Source organism: Scylla paramamosain, chromosome 14, assembly GCF_035594125.1.
Source record: "Scylla paramamosain isolate STU-SP2022 chromosome 14, ASM3559412v1, whole genome shotgun sequence".
In the NCBI taxonomy this organism is placed as follows: domain Eukaryota; kingdom Metazoa; phylum Arthropoda; class Malacostraca; order Decapoda; family Portunidae; genus Scylla; species Scylla paramamosain.
In genome coordinates, this window is record NC_087164.1 from 1,125,948 (window position 1) to 1,141,607 (window position 15,660).

Consider the following 15,660-nt stretch of genomic DNA (forward strand, 5'->3'; position numbering starts at 1 on the left):
AGGAGCCGCTCGTCTGGGTGAACCCCCACCTCCTTCCTTCCCTCCTTGGCTCGCTATGTGCTGAGTGGTATCGCGTGGCATTAAGTGATAATTTCTTGTGTACAATCTATGCAGTGAAAGCCTTACAGGAAACTGTTAGCAAATAATAAATTAAATTTTTGTATGTGTCAATGAAGAAAAAAATGTACTGGTAACACAGCTATGCAGTAGTTGTTAAGTGCTACTTTTTAAACACACATGGCAACTCACCAGCTTCATGACAGCCTGTTGTTCCTGCCACTCCTGTAAATGTTCCTTCAGATTATACGTTATTCTTTCTAAGTACAGTAAAGTCAAATTGCGCTGTGTTCCATGAATTTTGCCCCTTTATGTATCTGTGTATTTGTGTTTGTATTCTTGTACTGATGGTGGGGCTTCGTATTGCCATCTGGATAATACCGTTTTGAGCTGCTCCAATACATTCACCTGCTGCAGAAGGAGCGGAAAAACATCCTCTCACGGAGATGCAGGTACACTTAGTAGAATACTTTGCTGTGTTGGTGTCTTCTGTTTGAGTAACTGCATCTGTATTCTGCTGCTGAAGCCTGGGCATTCCCATCACAGAGCGAATACCATGTGGTGAATATCATGTCACTGTTACTGAATGTGAAAGGCATTTTTCACATTAACAGAAAAATGCACTTTGACAAGGTCTGTCACTGGTATCAAGACATCAACTGTTCGAACGTTGGGTGTTGAGGGGGTGATGTGATAGTTGCAGTGAGTTGCTGTGTATGTTAATAAAGTAGCACTTAACCACTGCATAGCTATGTCACATGTACATTTTCTTCACTGACACATACAAAACTTTGACTAAAATTTGTTATTTGCTAACTGTTTCCTGTGAGGCTTTGACTGCATAGATTGTACACAAAAAATTATCACTTGACACCGGGCGGCACCACTCAGTACATAGCAAGCTGAGGAGGGAAAGAAGGAGGTGGAGGTCTACCCGGGCAAGTGGCTCCTGCAACACACAACTTACTTGTTAATTTCTCATAAAATAAAGCAAAACAGTATATGTGTATGGAGCATTTTCAACTTAGAATTACCTCAACTATCAAATCCTAAAGTATGTACCTTTACTCATGGGACACCCTCTATATATATATATATATATATATATATATATATATATATATATATATATATATATATATATATATATATATATATATATATATATATATATATATATATATATATATATATATATATATATATATATATATATATATATATTTTTTTTTTTTTTTCTTTTTTTTTTTCTTTCTCAGCTGTTTGGTTCAAGCATGAGCTTTTTTCCTCCCAATGATTCTCTTTCTCTCTCTCTCTCTCTCTCTCTCTCTCTCTCTCTCTCTCTCTCTCTCTCTCTCTCTCTCTCTCTCTCTCTCTCTCTCTCTCTCTCTCTCTCTCTCTCTCTCTCTCTCTCTCTCTCTCTCTCTCTCTTCTTTCCAGTTTATTTATTGTTTATTCTTATGTTAGTCTTGTTGTAGTGAACTTATTGAGGAGTAGTAAAGTTTTATCCCTCTGAGACTGATGCCTTGCTTTGGTGAAATTTATTGAGTGCTAAGTCTTATCAATATCAGACTATCTGTTGTCCAGTTTACTCCTACCCCACTGTCTTGTAAGGTGCATCCTGTGGTAGAAATACTTCTAGAATACTGTATCAGTGTTAATGCCTTACTTTTTTATAAGTAGTGTAATACCTCTTACAGTTTATAGCCTTTAATATATATGTATTATGCCCTGATACATGGCTCATAGCAGATGTTGAATACCTTGGGTGGACAGGAACATTGAGTATAAATGTAATGTGTGTGTAACCATGTGCTAATCCATACTGTTGGTGCAGGATACCGGGGAGCAGCTGCAGAACCTAGAGAAGATCCTGAAGGAGAAGGAGAAGGAGCATGTTATGAAGTGTGCCTCCCTGAAGAACATGAAGGAGACACTCAAGGCTGAGGAAAAGAAGAAGAAGCAGCTGGAAAAGTCCCTTGCTGATGTAAGTGTCTACTGTGTGTGTGTGTGTGTGTGTGTGTGTGTGTGTGTGTGTTCTTACAGAATTGTACAGTACTTGCATAAAGTTTATACCAGGCACTGCAGTGAAGTGCAGATTGCTACAAAACTCACGTCATGTGAAGAATCCTGAAAGAAATGCTACACCAGCAAAAATGTTTTAATTGATCTTTGTAATGCTGCTTGAGTTCAGTGCTAAGTAGTGGCAGTAGTGCAAGAGAGATGCCAGTTACATTTTTCAAACTGAGTAGTGGATAGTCATCCCTCCACTCCTCCACACTCCATGAGTGATGTGTATTATTTATGTGGATGTACTGACTGTGTTGTGAATTGTGTATATAATATGAGGAAATATAAGCAACTATCACAGGATAAATTTGCAAAGATAGTTGCTTTGTATAATGTGGAGCTGCAACCCAAAGACAGTGTGCAACAACTTGGTATGTGTGAGCAATTTGCGGGGAAGTATATGGCCAGATTTAACCAGGATGGCGGTAAGGATACTCCCACTCAAAAACCATGGCCTGGTTGCCCTTGTAAGGCCTTACAGCATGTGAATATTATAAAGAGACAATTAGAGACAAATCTATGTCTAACAGCAAGGCGAGTGAAAGTGAAACTAATCCTGAGGTGTTGGGGAATCAGCTGGCTGGACCATCAGCAAGTATGTTCATACTCAGGGTTACAAATCCCACTGGCCAGTGAAAAAAAAACATTCTTGCCCCTGTGCAACAGCATCTTAGGGTGGCTTTTGCCAATAAATATGTAGCTTGGCCTAAGGATAAGTGGCTTAACATGCTGTGGCTTGATGAAGCCACCTTTATTGTGATGTGTAATAATGGTATTAATGTGTACTGAGGGGTGGCAGCAACCCCCTTGGCCTTAACTGGGTGCATGGGACATTAAAACACCCTGATTCCTTTATGATCTAGGGTTCCTTTAGTGATAAAGGGTTAGGAACTCTTGTAGTGTTGCCTGAAAATATAAGTTTTAACCAGGATGTATATTGCGAGCTACTGAACAATCATTTACCAGACGTGTTTGAGAGGTCCGCTGGTCGGATATTCTAGCAGGATGGAACACCAGCTCACGCTGCCAAAAGTGTGATCCAATGGCTTAATAACTGTGGCATAGAGTTCATCAGGGATAGAGGATATCAGCTCACTACCCAAGCTGGAGGCTGCCATCAGAGAGGCCTGGGACAATCTGTTTCTTCCTATCCTACATAAGCTTGCTATCAGTTCTCCAACATCTCCAGTTGGTGAAGAAATGGTCTTGGCTAACTACAAAATAAATATTAAGGATAAGAAAAAGAGCCCAAAATTATTTTAATGAATTATTTTATTCTATATCACTTGTTATTCAGGTAAAGTGTGCTATCCAGCATAAACTTTATGTGAGCACTGTAATGTCCAATCTTTCAAAGTTAAGATGTGTATTTGAAACTAGTCCAGGACATTTGAGTGTTGGTTTTATAAATGTTGTGATTATTTTGTTGATCATGTTATCTATGTATCTAAATGCTCTCCTCAGTTTGTCAGGTGGTGCACTTTGTTACTTATATGGTGTTCTGGTGATAGCCTGCTGTTTATTATTATGTCTAAGACTTTGCTTTTCAGATGCTTGACCTGTATTTTCTAATTTATGATTCCTATCAGGTCTGAACTCCTGCCAGATTTTATCACATGACATTTATCTACATTAACCTCTTCACTATGGTGTGGTGAAAATGGTGCCCGCCCTGTATCCAGCCTGTCAGTGCATGCAAAAATTTGAAGCCTCACTACTGAATATAAGTTTTAACTCAACATAATCATCACATACTATATGTAAAAAATGCAGAATAAAATGGTGTATATAATGAATCACTTATTAATTGATAATTGTGAGATGTGTCATTAATTATAGGGAAATCTGAACTATGACAAGATTCCCTGAATTATATTTCCTTATAATAGTTGTAATAAACAAGTAGATTTGTGGAAAAAAAAGTGGAGGTCTGGATGGGTGTGTCTGTGTGTGTGTGTGTGTGAAAGAGATAGAGAGAGGGGGGGCACTGTGAAGGAAATATGATAGTAAAAAAAAAAAAAAAATGATTAGAACATTGGTTGTCAACCAAGCAGACACTCTCCCAGTAGGGGCATAAGCACAGAACAGGAGGGGGAAAAAAAATCATGGAAAATCATGAACTCACTGGCTATTATTAGTACAAAGGAGATGCAGCTGTTATGCCCTTTGGGATATCTCTGCCCCCATGTAGGAGGAGAAGGAAGAGGAGGAGGAAAAAGGAAGAAGAGGAAGAGAAGAAAGAGAAGGAGGAAAAGGAAGAAGAGGAGAGGAAGGAAGGAAGGGAAAGGCAGAGAGAGAGAGAGAGAGAGGGGGGGGGGGGAACAGGGTGGTCGAAGCATTGGAATGCACAGGGAGCCTAGTGGTGGGCTTTCCATAGGCCTGTTGGTGTGGGGTCCTGGTGGTGGTGGTGGTGGTGGTATTACTACTACTACTACTACTACTACTACTACTACTACTATTACTGTTTTCATTAGGCGCCAGCCGTATCCACTCGGGTGAAGCAGACATATGGCAGGCAAGTGACTTGCTCCTTCCAAATATTTCTCCTCTTCAACTCACCATCGCCATAACTGGTGCACGTAGAGGCATTTGGATGACATTATTAGAAAGAGGATTGCAGGCAAAGTTTAAGGTGCACCTGAACACTGGCCATTTTTGACGTTTAGTGCTGGAGGGCCGGTCCTAACAGAATGAAAATCACCACCACTGCGGGTCCTTTAGGGGTTAATCACTTCTCATCCCTCTGTCTTGCAGATAATCTTCCATCTATTTTAGAAATTTAGTCTTCAAACTACCTATGTTTTCCAACTTCCATAGCAATCTTATGTGAGTTACCTTGTCTTTTTAAATCCAAATATGCACATTCCATTCATTCATACTGTTCATGTACAATATAAGTTACTCTTTAGTGTGTGTGAGTAGTTAATGAAGGTCTTGTTGCTTGTTGTTTTCTTTTTGTATAGCTGTCAAGAGACATGAAGTTGACTGTGGTGAGAGACTGTTTGGAGCTTGATGTTTTTCTCCCACATAGTACACTTCTGCAAACTTGATAACAGTGATACTGAACTTGAACTGATTTGATTAACTCCTACTTATAATGTACAGACTGTCCATATTTATAAAGAAAACTGACAAAGCTACCAGCTTCAGTACAGATCAGAAGTTGGAAAGTGAATAACGTAGTCATTCTTCTGGCATCCTGGTCAAGTAATTACTTCCTTGACAAAGAGTCACTCAGACCCTTTCCTTGGGGATGATGCGAGGGAAGGACTGTCTGTCATATACTGGTTTCTGTGTACTGGGTTGATACTCCCTGAAAAGAAATTTAACACACACACACACACACACACACACACACACACACACACACACACACACACACGTTTACAGTCATCCCTTGCATATCATACTTCAGGTGTAATTGAAACTCCCCACATCTAGCTGGACTTTAATCCTTGACACTGATCAGCTGACATGGGTTACTTCTTTCTGTAATATTATTTTCTTATAAACATGAATGACACACAAATATAATGGTATAGTAGAACATATGTGCACTAAAATTAATACGTACATCTGTTAAAGTTACTGCGTATTACAAGATGGCGTCTGTATAAAAAATATGTACAAACTCTGCAAATGCCACAAGTGGTGGGTGCATCACTAACCAAGATTATAGCCCTTCCTAGTTCTTATGAGTAGGCTCCTGGACTTCCTAGGCACCTCCCAGCAGGCATCAACCTTATGCTAGTACACAGAGGCAGTCATCGCCCATGTCATCATCTTGTTCAGCAAAAATCCAGGTTACATAAGGCAGTGGGGCATGAGTGCCCTTCAAACACTGCCCTTCCCTGGCTATGTACCTTCATGTTGCAGTGTGCACTACACATCCACGAAATCCACAAATATTCTTTCCCTTCCAATAATGTGCGATAACTAATCCCATACTATATTATAGTAATATTACGTGCGTATAAACATATAAAACTAAATTATAAGCCATAGTAATTATAATTGGCAAAGTTGTCACATAACTTCAATTCAAGTACCAAATTTAAAATGGCCCTGATGGCACTTACAGTCACTTCTACAAGTATTCCCTCTCATCTTACCTTCATAGTAACAAGCATCATTTTCTCATATGCAACAATAACAAAGTATCATATAGTCAAGGTGTAAAGTACTGAAATTCTTCCATTTACATAAAGGACAAGAAGGTGATGGAGAAACAGAAAGCTGAAGGTGATAAGCTTCAGGGCAAATTTGATGCCATGCGTGCCCAAGATCAGGCAGACGGTGAGGCACTAGCAGCAGCTGAACGCCGGCTGCAGGCAATCAGCTCTGGCATGTACTCTTCTGGCGATGGGGAAGATGCCACACTACAGGAACAACTTATCAGTAAGTACATGTTTGTGCATTTGATTGAAGAAAATAGGATACCCATATTCTCTCTCTCTCTCTCTCTCTCTCTCTCTCTCTCTCTCTCTCTCTCTCTCTCTCTCTCTCTCTCTCTCTCTCTCTCTCTCTCTCTCTCTCTCTCTCTCTCTCTCTCTCTCTCTCATGTGAAAATAGAGAATTTTTTAAAATAGACTTTCAAAAAATTTTAAAGGAGAGGGTTGCCAATCTTCATGTTGTGTTCCTTTTAGTTACTTTATTGAATGCAAGGATTACAGGGGCAGCATTCTTCCCATACAGCCACAGAGTGCATAAATGGTGAAGCAGCAGCAGCTCCTCCTCCTCCTCCTTTCATGAACGTAAACAAAACACCTGGGCCAGGCAAGATATCACCCAGGCTTCTTAAAGAAGCTAGAAGTGAGCTCGTGAAACCGCTTACAATTTTATTCAATAAAACTTTACTAGTGGGTAAAGTTCCCCATGAATGGAAACTAGCAAATGTCATGCCAATCCTTGAAAAGGAAATAAATCTCTCCCAGCCAATTACAGGCCGATCAGTTTCACTTCAGTAGTGTGCAAGCTGATGGAAACAATAATCAGAGATAAAATTGTTAAATATTTAGAAGAAAATAAAATCATAAAGGATTTGCAACACGGTTTTAGAACCAAACGTTCCTGCTTAACAAACTTACTAGACTTCTTTTATGAAGTATTTAACTCGTATGGCGAGACAAAAGCTGTTGATATCTACCTTGATTTCCAGAAAGCTTTCGACACTGTTCCCCATAAGAGACTCATCAGTAAAGTAAAAGCTCACGGCATTGCCGGAAACACCCTGAAATGGTTGAGAGACTGGCTCTCTGACAGAAAACAGTGTGTTGTGATAAATGGAAAAGAGTCAGAGTGGCAAAAGGTAAATAGCGGCATTCCTCAAGGCTCTGTATTAGGACCAGTACTCTTCCTAATGAACATTAATGATATTGATGAAGGGATAAATTGCAAAATAAGTAAATTTGCAGACGACACCAAAATAACAAGTAGAGTAATGTCTGTGTCACAATGGCAGGAACTGCAGTGTGATCTCAATAAACTAATAAGCTGGGCAGAAAAATGACAGATGAGATTCAATATAGAAAAGTGTAAAATTCTACATATTGGAAGCAACAATGTTCAGGCAAGATATGTAATGAATATTTTGCCACTGTCAAGCACCGATAAAGAAAAAGATCTTGGTGTCGTTGTGTCAAATGACCTAAAGGTGAGTCAACACTGCACAGAAACAGTAAAGACGGCAAATAAATTAGTAGGGTTCATTGGAAGAACCTTTGAATTTAAATCAGATAAGGTTATACTTGCCTTATATAACTCACTGGTGCGCCCTCATCTAGAATACTGTGTACAGTTCTGGTCACCATACTACAAAAAAGACATTGAAAGACTAGAAAAGATACAGCGCAGAGTCACAAAGGTGATTCCAAGATTGCGCAATAAGCCATATGAGGAACGACTGGAAGAACTAAACCTATTTAGGTTAACAAAGCGCAGGATAAGAAGAGACCTAATTGAAGTGTTCAAAATTTTCAAAGGATATAGTAACACTGATGCACATAAATATTTTACCATTGATCATTCTAACCTAACAAGAAATAATGGATTCAAGATTATACCCAAACGTTTTAAATCCCACGAGGCCAAACATTTTTTCTTTAATCGTATAGTAAATGTATGGAATAAACTTCCTGCAGAAATTGTGAACAGCAATACTACTGAATCATTCAGAAATAAAATAGACAAATATTTAAAAGCAAATCCCCAACAAGTTCTCTTCTTGTCTGAATAATTACTAAATTCACTAATAAACTGTTATTTTACAGACGCCAGTTTTAATATAAATTGTGTTAACTTTCAGATAGGTGTATAGAGTTCACCGTAGGGTGAATAGTAGAACTTCCTTTCTTCCTTTCCTATGAAAATTCCATGTCAGTTTTTCCATACTGCATGGTGCTTTTCCCAACTATTTCCATGCCAGCGCAAGCTGGAGAGAGTGGTGGGTGGGGAGGAGCCTTCTGCTATGCTGTCCTGTCTGTCTTCCCTGTAGCTAGTTAGAAGTAGTTACCAAACAGCCTTGCAAGGACCGAAAGGTCTATTGCTGTTTGGCTTTCCTTTTGTATTCCTCCTCCTCCTCCTCCTCCTCCTCCTCCTCCTCCTCCTCCTCCTCCTCCTCCTCCTCCTCCTCCTCCTCCTCCTCCTCCTCCTCCTAGAGAAAAAAAGATAATTTATTGGAGGCTGTTTGATTTAATATATTGATATACAGGGTGACCACAAAAACACTCCTTGATTTCAAATATTTACAATATAAAAACTTAAATAAATATTCTTACAATTTTGGTCAAGAAGAATATAACTCCTATTTTCCTATGGTAGAGACCAAAGCAAATATCACTGAGGCCAAGACTGCCACCAAGCAAGCTGAAATGAAGCTGAAGCACAGCCGGGAAGAGCTGAAGCGGAAGCAGCAGGAGATGCGGTCCACAGCGGCACAGTATGAGAAGGACAAATCTCTGCTGGATCGCATGGAGAAACAAGTAGCAAATCTGCAGGTAAGTGATAGGGGTGATGAGTGGCTGGTGCATGTTTGGTCAGGTAGTTGATGAGCTGACCTGGTGTAGGTTAAAAAAGTGTGGACTGAACTTATTTGTGACCCAAGGTTGCTTCAGGTTAGCCTCAGCCTTGTAATAGATCTCTCTGTTTCAATACTAGGCTGTGGTTCTTTTTAATTCACTAAGTTCCAGGTCCGTATGTACATGGACTAACTTGCCCGTCCTTCTAGTGCCTAGTCCATGTGTATACAGACTTGGCTTTAAAAAATCATCACGTCATAAGTACTTGAGTTAATACTTTCATATACGTCTGGCAACTACCCCATGGTGTGTGCTCCTCCCCCTCTCCCTTTTTTTTTATAGGAGGGCCACTGGCCTAGGGCCAACAATCCAATAAAAAAAAAATAAAAAAATGCCAGTCCCAGAAAAGGGTCCAAAGCAGTAGTCAAAAATTGAAGGTTAATTGTCTTGAAACCTCCCTTTTGGAGGAATTCAAGTCATAGGAAAGTGGAAATACAGAAGCTGGCAGGGAGTTCCAGAGTTTACCAGAGAATGGGATGAATGATTGAGAATATTGGTTAACTCTTGCATTAGAGAGGTGGACAGAATAGGGGTGAGAGAAAGAAGAAAGTCAGTCCGGTAGGCCTATTCTATTCATGAGGGTCGTTGCAGGAGTTGTCATGCTTCAGTCATTGTCTATTCATCATAGAGTGACCATTTCATGCCATCTGATTGACATTGTGTGTACTCCAGATTTCCAAAAGAGGATCAGTGAAGCCCCTAGTGATTTCACTGACTCTAATGCAAATAATAGTGGCGATTCTTGGGACGATAAGAACTATGTGAGTAGTGGAAATGAAAGTAGTACTGGTAACGAGAGTGAAATACCTACACTGCATCGAGAGAAATGGCAAGCTTTACGTTGCACCTGCTCCTCCCTCCCCAAGGACTTTACTGCATGAAGTCTTTTACATGACAATGATAGTGAAGATGACGCACCTGTTGCGTCTACACCTTACTTGTCCTGGGCTGCAAAACCACCTGGTATAAAATGACATAGGCTGTGTGAGGTGGCAAGTCAGGCAGGTTTATTTACTGTGTTGCCACCACCACCACCACCACCCCTCTCCTTCATGGGTGGTTTCTACATCTGCCTCCACGTGTGAGGACACTCCTCGACCAGCTACATTACTCTCCACTCCATCTAGAACTACAAAGAAAGGAAAAGGCAGAGGGAAAGGACATGCTAGGGATGCATCTGTGCCTCCTCTTGGTTGTAGTCAACACCACGGGTGTAGGCATGCTCGTGGAGGCTCCTTGCCACCAGTTGGCCCTGCTCCAGACCTGACAATGATGGTGACGATGGTGATGGTGGTTGTATTGTTGGGGACCTTGGCAATGACAGGAGTATTGTGTGGGAGTGGGTGGTTGGGAGCGGCTTTGAGCCCACCATTCAGCCTTTCACCAGGGGTGACACAGCTGGGTGTCAGGTGCCTGGGCTAATGAGAGAGTCCTTTCATCTGGACTTCTTCACACACATGATGCCCATCACCCTCATCCCTTAAACTGTCAGATTGATAAATTTGCACCAGACTTTCAAAACTGGCAACAAGGCAAGGTCAATACCTCACACTCTCACCTCATTAGCTAGGTGCCCCTGATGGTGGAGGAATTCTATGTCTTGGGTGTTGTCATAATGATGGGGATAGTGGAAAAGCCACATATGAATCAGTATTGGTTGATTGATCCTCTATTACACATCCCTATACTTGGCAAGGCAATGACACGCAACTGGTTCCAAGCTATTCTGTCTAGTCTCCACTTCTTTGACACACTTGACCCTGCCACGAGAGACAGTGTAAGGAGAGATTCAACGTCTACTCGACAGCCTTAGGACAGTGTTCTCCAACAGTTTCAGTCCTTACAAGAACTTAGTCATTGATGAAAGTTTGGCTTTGTAGCACAGTCACATTAGTTTCCAGCAATATATAAGGACAAAATGCCATTGATTTGGATTAATTTTTTTTGTGATGTGTGACTGTAAAACAGATTACATCCAAGACATAATTTTGTACACCGGTCGGCAAATGGACATCATCCCAGACCATTCTCTTGGCATGTCAGGGGCAGTTGTTGCCTCACTGTTGGACAAGTACTTGCAATGTTGTCATGTCCTCTTTATGGACAACTGGTACACCAGCCTACTTGCTTACTTCTTGAGAAAAAAATCAAACAGGTCTGTGTGGCACTGTGAAGAGGATGAGGAAGAGAATCCCAAAAGCAGAGGCACTGCCAAAGAAAGAGGAAGTTTTTGCTGCTAACAGTATCATGATCACCCAGTGACATGACAAGCGTGAACTTTTCCTCTTCTCCACCGTCACCAGGCCACTGGTTCATCTCACAGACACCATCAACTGGCAAGACAACAAAAAGCAGAAGTGGAAACCTGAGCCTATGCCAGAATACAACCTCAACATGCAACAGGTAGACTACTCTGATGCAATGATATCAACCATTAATTGCAACAGAAATAGTAAGAAATGGTACAAGAAAATCAACTCATCCATTTTCAGTTCACATGTCCTTTACCGTCATGTCACAGGAAATGAGGAAATCTTGAACATGTGCACCCTGGAGATTGCTTGTGAGGTTTTCATAAAGTATGGAAAGGAGAAATTACCCCAGCATCACCAAAGGATATGTGACACACTCAACCAGCTTGCTCCTGGTCACTTCCCCAACCTCATAGAACCCACTGAGACATGGATAACAGATAGAGGCAATGTGTTGTAATACTACCAGACAAAACCTAAATAAGAAAAGGACACTTAATGTGATGTAGACTGTGATGTAGTGGTGTGTGTGGAGCCATGCTTTAGGGAGTACCACACCCTGCTGCACTACTAATAAAAACAGAAAATGCATGTATAGTTACTTATAAATGTGTACATTATTGTAATATGTAATTGTTATATAAGTGTAGTATGTAAGACTAACTGGAGTGAAAAAAAGGTGTCAAAAAAAACACTTTAAAATTGTGGTTCCTCTCTTTTGAGTATGTAAATCCTGAGAAAACATGTGCATGTGAAAAGTAGTAAATGGTGAAACCTTCACTACCTCAAGCTCCTTGGCCTGTGCAAGCAGGTTGCTGGGAGCAACTGCAAAATAGGTGGTAACAGATATGACAGTACAATCTACTGGGACTACATCAAAGGTTTTGCTGCTTCATCAGAAACTTCAGAGCCATATTTTTAAATGAAAATGGCCAAGGTGAGACGTGTTATGAATACTAGACATGTTTTTTCAACCATTTCAATAGATTAAGTAAAGAAAAAAAAAATATCCCTGGCACTGGTGGTAAGTTTTGGTTCAAAAGCCTTTGGCATTTAGTGGGTTAAAGGGAAGAAGCCTAGGCGGTCTCCTTATTCCCTTCCTTTTTTTAGTTGCCTGTTCTGATATGTAGGAAATATTGTGGCAGTATTCCTTATTGTAAATGCATTGGTGACTGAATAGATAACATATTTTTTTTCATATTCATTCCTTTGCAGCAGACCTATTAATAATAGTTCAACAAATAATACACAACAAAATATTTGCTACATTTTTCCCCATAAGTTTTTCCTTGAGTAGAAGCAAATAATGCAAAAAACAACACTTTTTATTCTATTAGTTTTACCAAAATAAATAGTAAAAAAAAAAAGAAAATACAAAAAAGAAATTGATCAAAGTTGAAGATTTTTGTAGTTGGTAGAACTTATTTAGATGTCTAGATTTTTAAATTTCTAAAATTTTTTATTTATTGATTAATTAATTATTTTTTTTATTTTTATTTATTTATTTATTTTTATTTTTACTTTTACTTTTATTTATTTATTTATTTATTTATTTATTTATTTATTTATTTATTTATTTATTTATTTACTAATTTATTATTTTTTTCTTTCTTTCCAACTAACCTTTTTTTGGTGAGTTTGAAAGAATTGCAAGTTAATATTAGTAGATTGTAAAGTTGTTTAAGAGACAAGAAAAGTCTTAATTTCTGGGGTAAAATTTCCACACCTTTCTTCCACCTGGATATGTTTTCTGGAATGACTTGGGTGGAATTGATAGGAAAATTGTGTTCTTTATTTGTTGTGTCATTGTTGGATTAATTCTCTGGCATTCTTTTAAGGGAAAATCAAAAGAAAAGTGCTGGATTTTTTTTGCTATAGTTGCTATATTTCTCTATTAGTAGATTCCAGACTCTTGGTTGATAGTGCAAAGAAAATCTCTTCATAATGCTTTGTTAAGCATTACATGTTGAGACATATTTTATTATTGTACTTTTTAGCATTTTTATTATTCTATTGCCAGCCTTGTATTGAATAGTTGATTTGTAAGTCATCATGGATCCCCTGAGTGATGGTGTTGGACCATAGTCTTATTAGTCAGTGACTCCAACACTGAGATTGAACAGAATATTTTTTTTATTTGCCATTGTGGGCATTTTGGTTTAAAAGATATATGTGGAAAGACAGAAAAGTTCTTAATGGAAAGTTGCTCTTTTCTTTTGTTGTTGGTAATAACTTCTGTAGTGTCCTGTACCTTCAAGCTAGTCATGGGTGCCAAATAGACTGCTGTCTTAGTACCCATATGTCACCCCAGGCACCTGTCTATGGATGTGGGTGTTTTTGTGTTGATGTGTGTAGGTGTGGGTGTTTTTGTGATGTGTATGGGTGTGCTTGCAGAGCCAGTTGGAACACCTGGACTATGATGACAGCCGGGTGGAGGAGCTGGAGGGGCAACACCGCAGCCTCAACCATGCTATTGTGAACCTCCAAGAGAAGATTGACAGACTTGAGTCAAGGTATGTCAGATATTCTCTCTCTCTCTCTCTCTCTCTCTCTCTCTCTCTCTCTCTCTCTCTCTCTCTCTCTCTCTCTCTCTCTCTCTCTCTCTCTCTCTCTCTCTCTCTCTCTCTCTCTCTCTCTCTCTCTCTCTCTCTCTCTCTCTCTCTCTTATTTAAATATAGGTACATTATCACCCGAAGGCGCACTGCCGTGTGCAACCTATTTTAGGGGTGTGACACAACACACAAATATAAAGATATATACATATATATACATTCTTTATGGCCTTATGCTAATATTGTTAGCAGGGGGGTTGGGAACGAGCCCCTCCAGTGGTGTGCTGCTAACTTCACGTCCTGGGTATCCATCCCCCTGATATGAGGGACAGAGGACGTGAAGACGTTCCACAGTCTGGAGACTTGCCCCCAAAAGGTGCGCTGGTGTTTACTGGAGCGGGAACGCAGCACTTCCACTGAGTCACCACTGGATAACACCATTCTCGTGTCCCATGAGGTGACTCTGGGGGGCAGCTGTAGTCCCGTCAGATGTGGCACACTCTGCACCAGTGCCTTGTGGAACACCACAAGGGCCGCCACGTCCCTGCAGTGTTCTAGTGTGTCGACGGGAGCCTCAGGATGGGCTGGGGCATCTGCTGCTTCCACCAGTTGCAGCACCCGTCACTGGATGCCGTTGAGCTTGCTGATATGTGTGGCAGCACAGGACATCCAGGAGAGGGTGGCATACTTTAAATAAGGCTGTATCTGGGCCTTGTAGAGCAAGAGCCTCCCTCTTCTGTCGAGCAAGCTGGCCACCCTTCTCAAGGAGGAGACTTGTTGTGAGGCCTTAAGGGCAATGTGTTTGATGTGGCAGTCAAACCGCAGCCCTCAATTCACCTCCATCCCCAGAATCTTGACGGACTCCTGGACTCCTCCCTCCACTGCTGGCTCGGCAGTGGGGGATCGAGAGACTACCATTGCCTGTGTCTTCTCTGGAGCAAAGGTCACCTGCCAGTGGGGCCCCCACTCCTTTATCACCCCAAGCTGCTGGTTGATCTCTTCAGCAGCACACACACTTTCGTGTGAGGGTAGGTACAGGAGAGAGTGCAATCGCCAGCATAAGCTGAGACTGTCAGCAGCTGTCGGAGAAGATCGTCCATGTAGATGTTCCACAGGACTGGCCCCAGCACCGAACCCTGTGGCACTGACGCTCTCACCGGGAGGGACTCGGACACTTGCCCATTGTCAACGACCTGGAGGGTCCTTCCTTGGAGGTAGTTGCCAAGGACCTGAAGGAGGTCACCCTGGATCCCCTTTGCCCTCAGCTTTTCCAGAAGGCCCTCATGCCAGACCCTGTTGAAGGCGCCCGCTATATCCAGGGCCACCACAACAGTGTCAAGGCCGCTGTCAAGGGCGTCTTGCCAGCCCCCAGTGAAGAGCATGAGGTGATCAGAGGTGGACCGCCCAGGTCTGAACCCAAACTGTTGGTCTGAGAGGAGGTAATTGTCCTGGAGGTGGCGACACACCACATCTGCCACCACCCTCTCGAACACTTTCCCTACCACAGAGAGCAGGGAGATGGGTCGATAATTTTTTGGGTCAGACCTAGAGCTCCTTTTGTGTATGGGAACTACCCGGGCCTCTTTCCACACTAAGGGCCAGGTATTTTCCCGTAAGCAGGCAGAGAAGACTGTGGTGAGGGGGACAGCCAGC

The 15,660-nt window shown here is 41.1% G+C and overlaps 1 protein-coding gene across 1 annotated transcript in view; it reads left to right on the forward strand.

Moving 5' to 3' along the window:
* Positions 1–15,660, forward strand: part of LOC135106733 (structural maintenance of chromosomes protein 2-like) — a 101,559-nt gene that overhangs the window by 27,405 nt on the left and 58,494 nt on the right. Inside the window, exons 8-11 of the mRNA XM_064015991.1 lie at positions 1,895–2,044; positions 6,336–6,525; positions 8,947–9,122; positions 13,850–13,968. Coding sequence (XP_063872061.1) covers positions 1,895–2,044; positions 6,336–6,525; positions 8,947–9,122; positions 13,850–13,968 — 635 coding nt within the window. The remainder of the gene's footprint in view (positions 1–1,894; positions 2,045–6,335; positions 6,526–8,946; positions 9,123–13,849; positions 13,969–15,660) is intronic.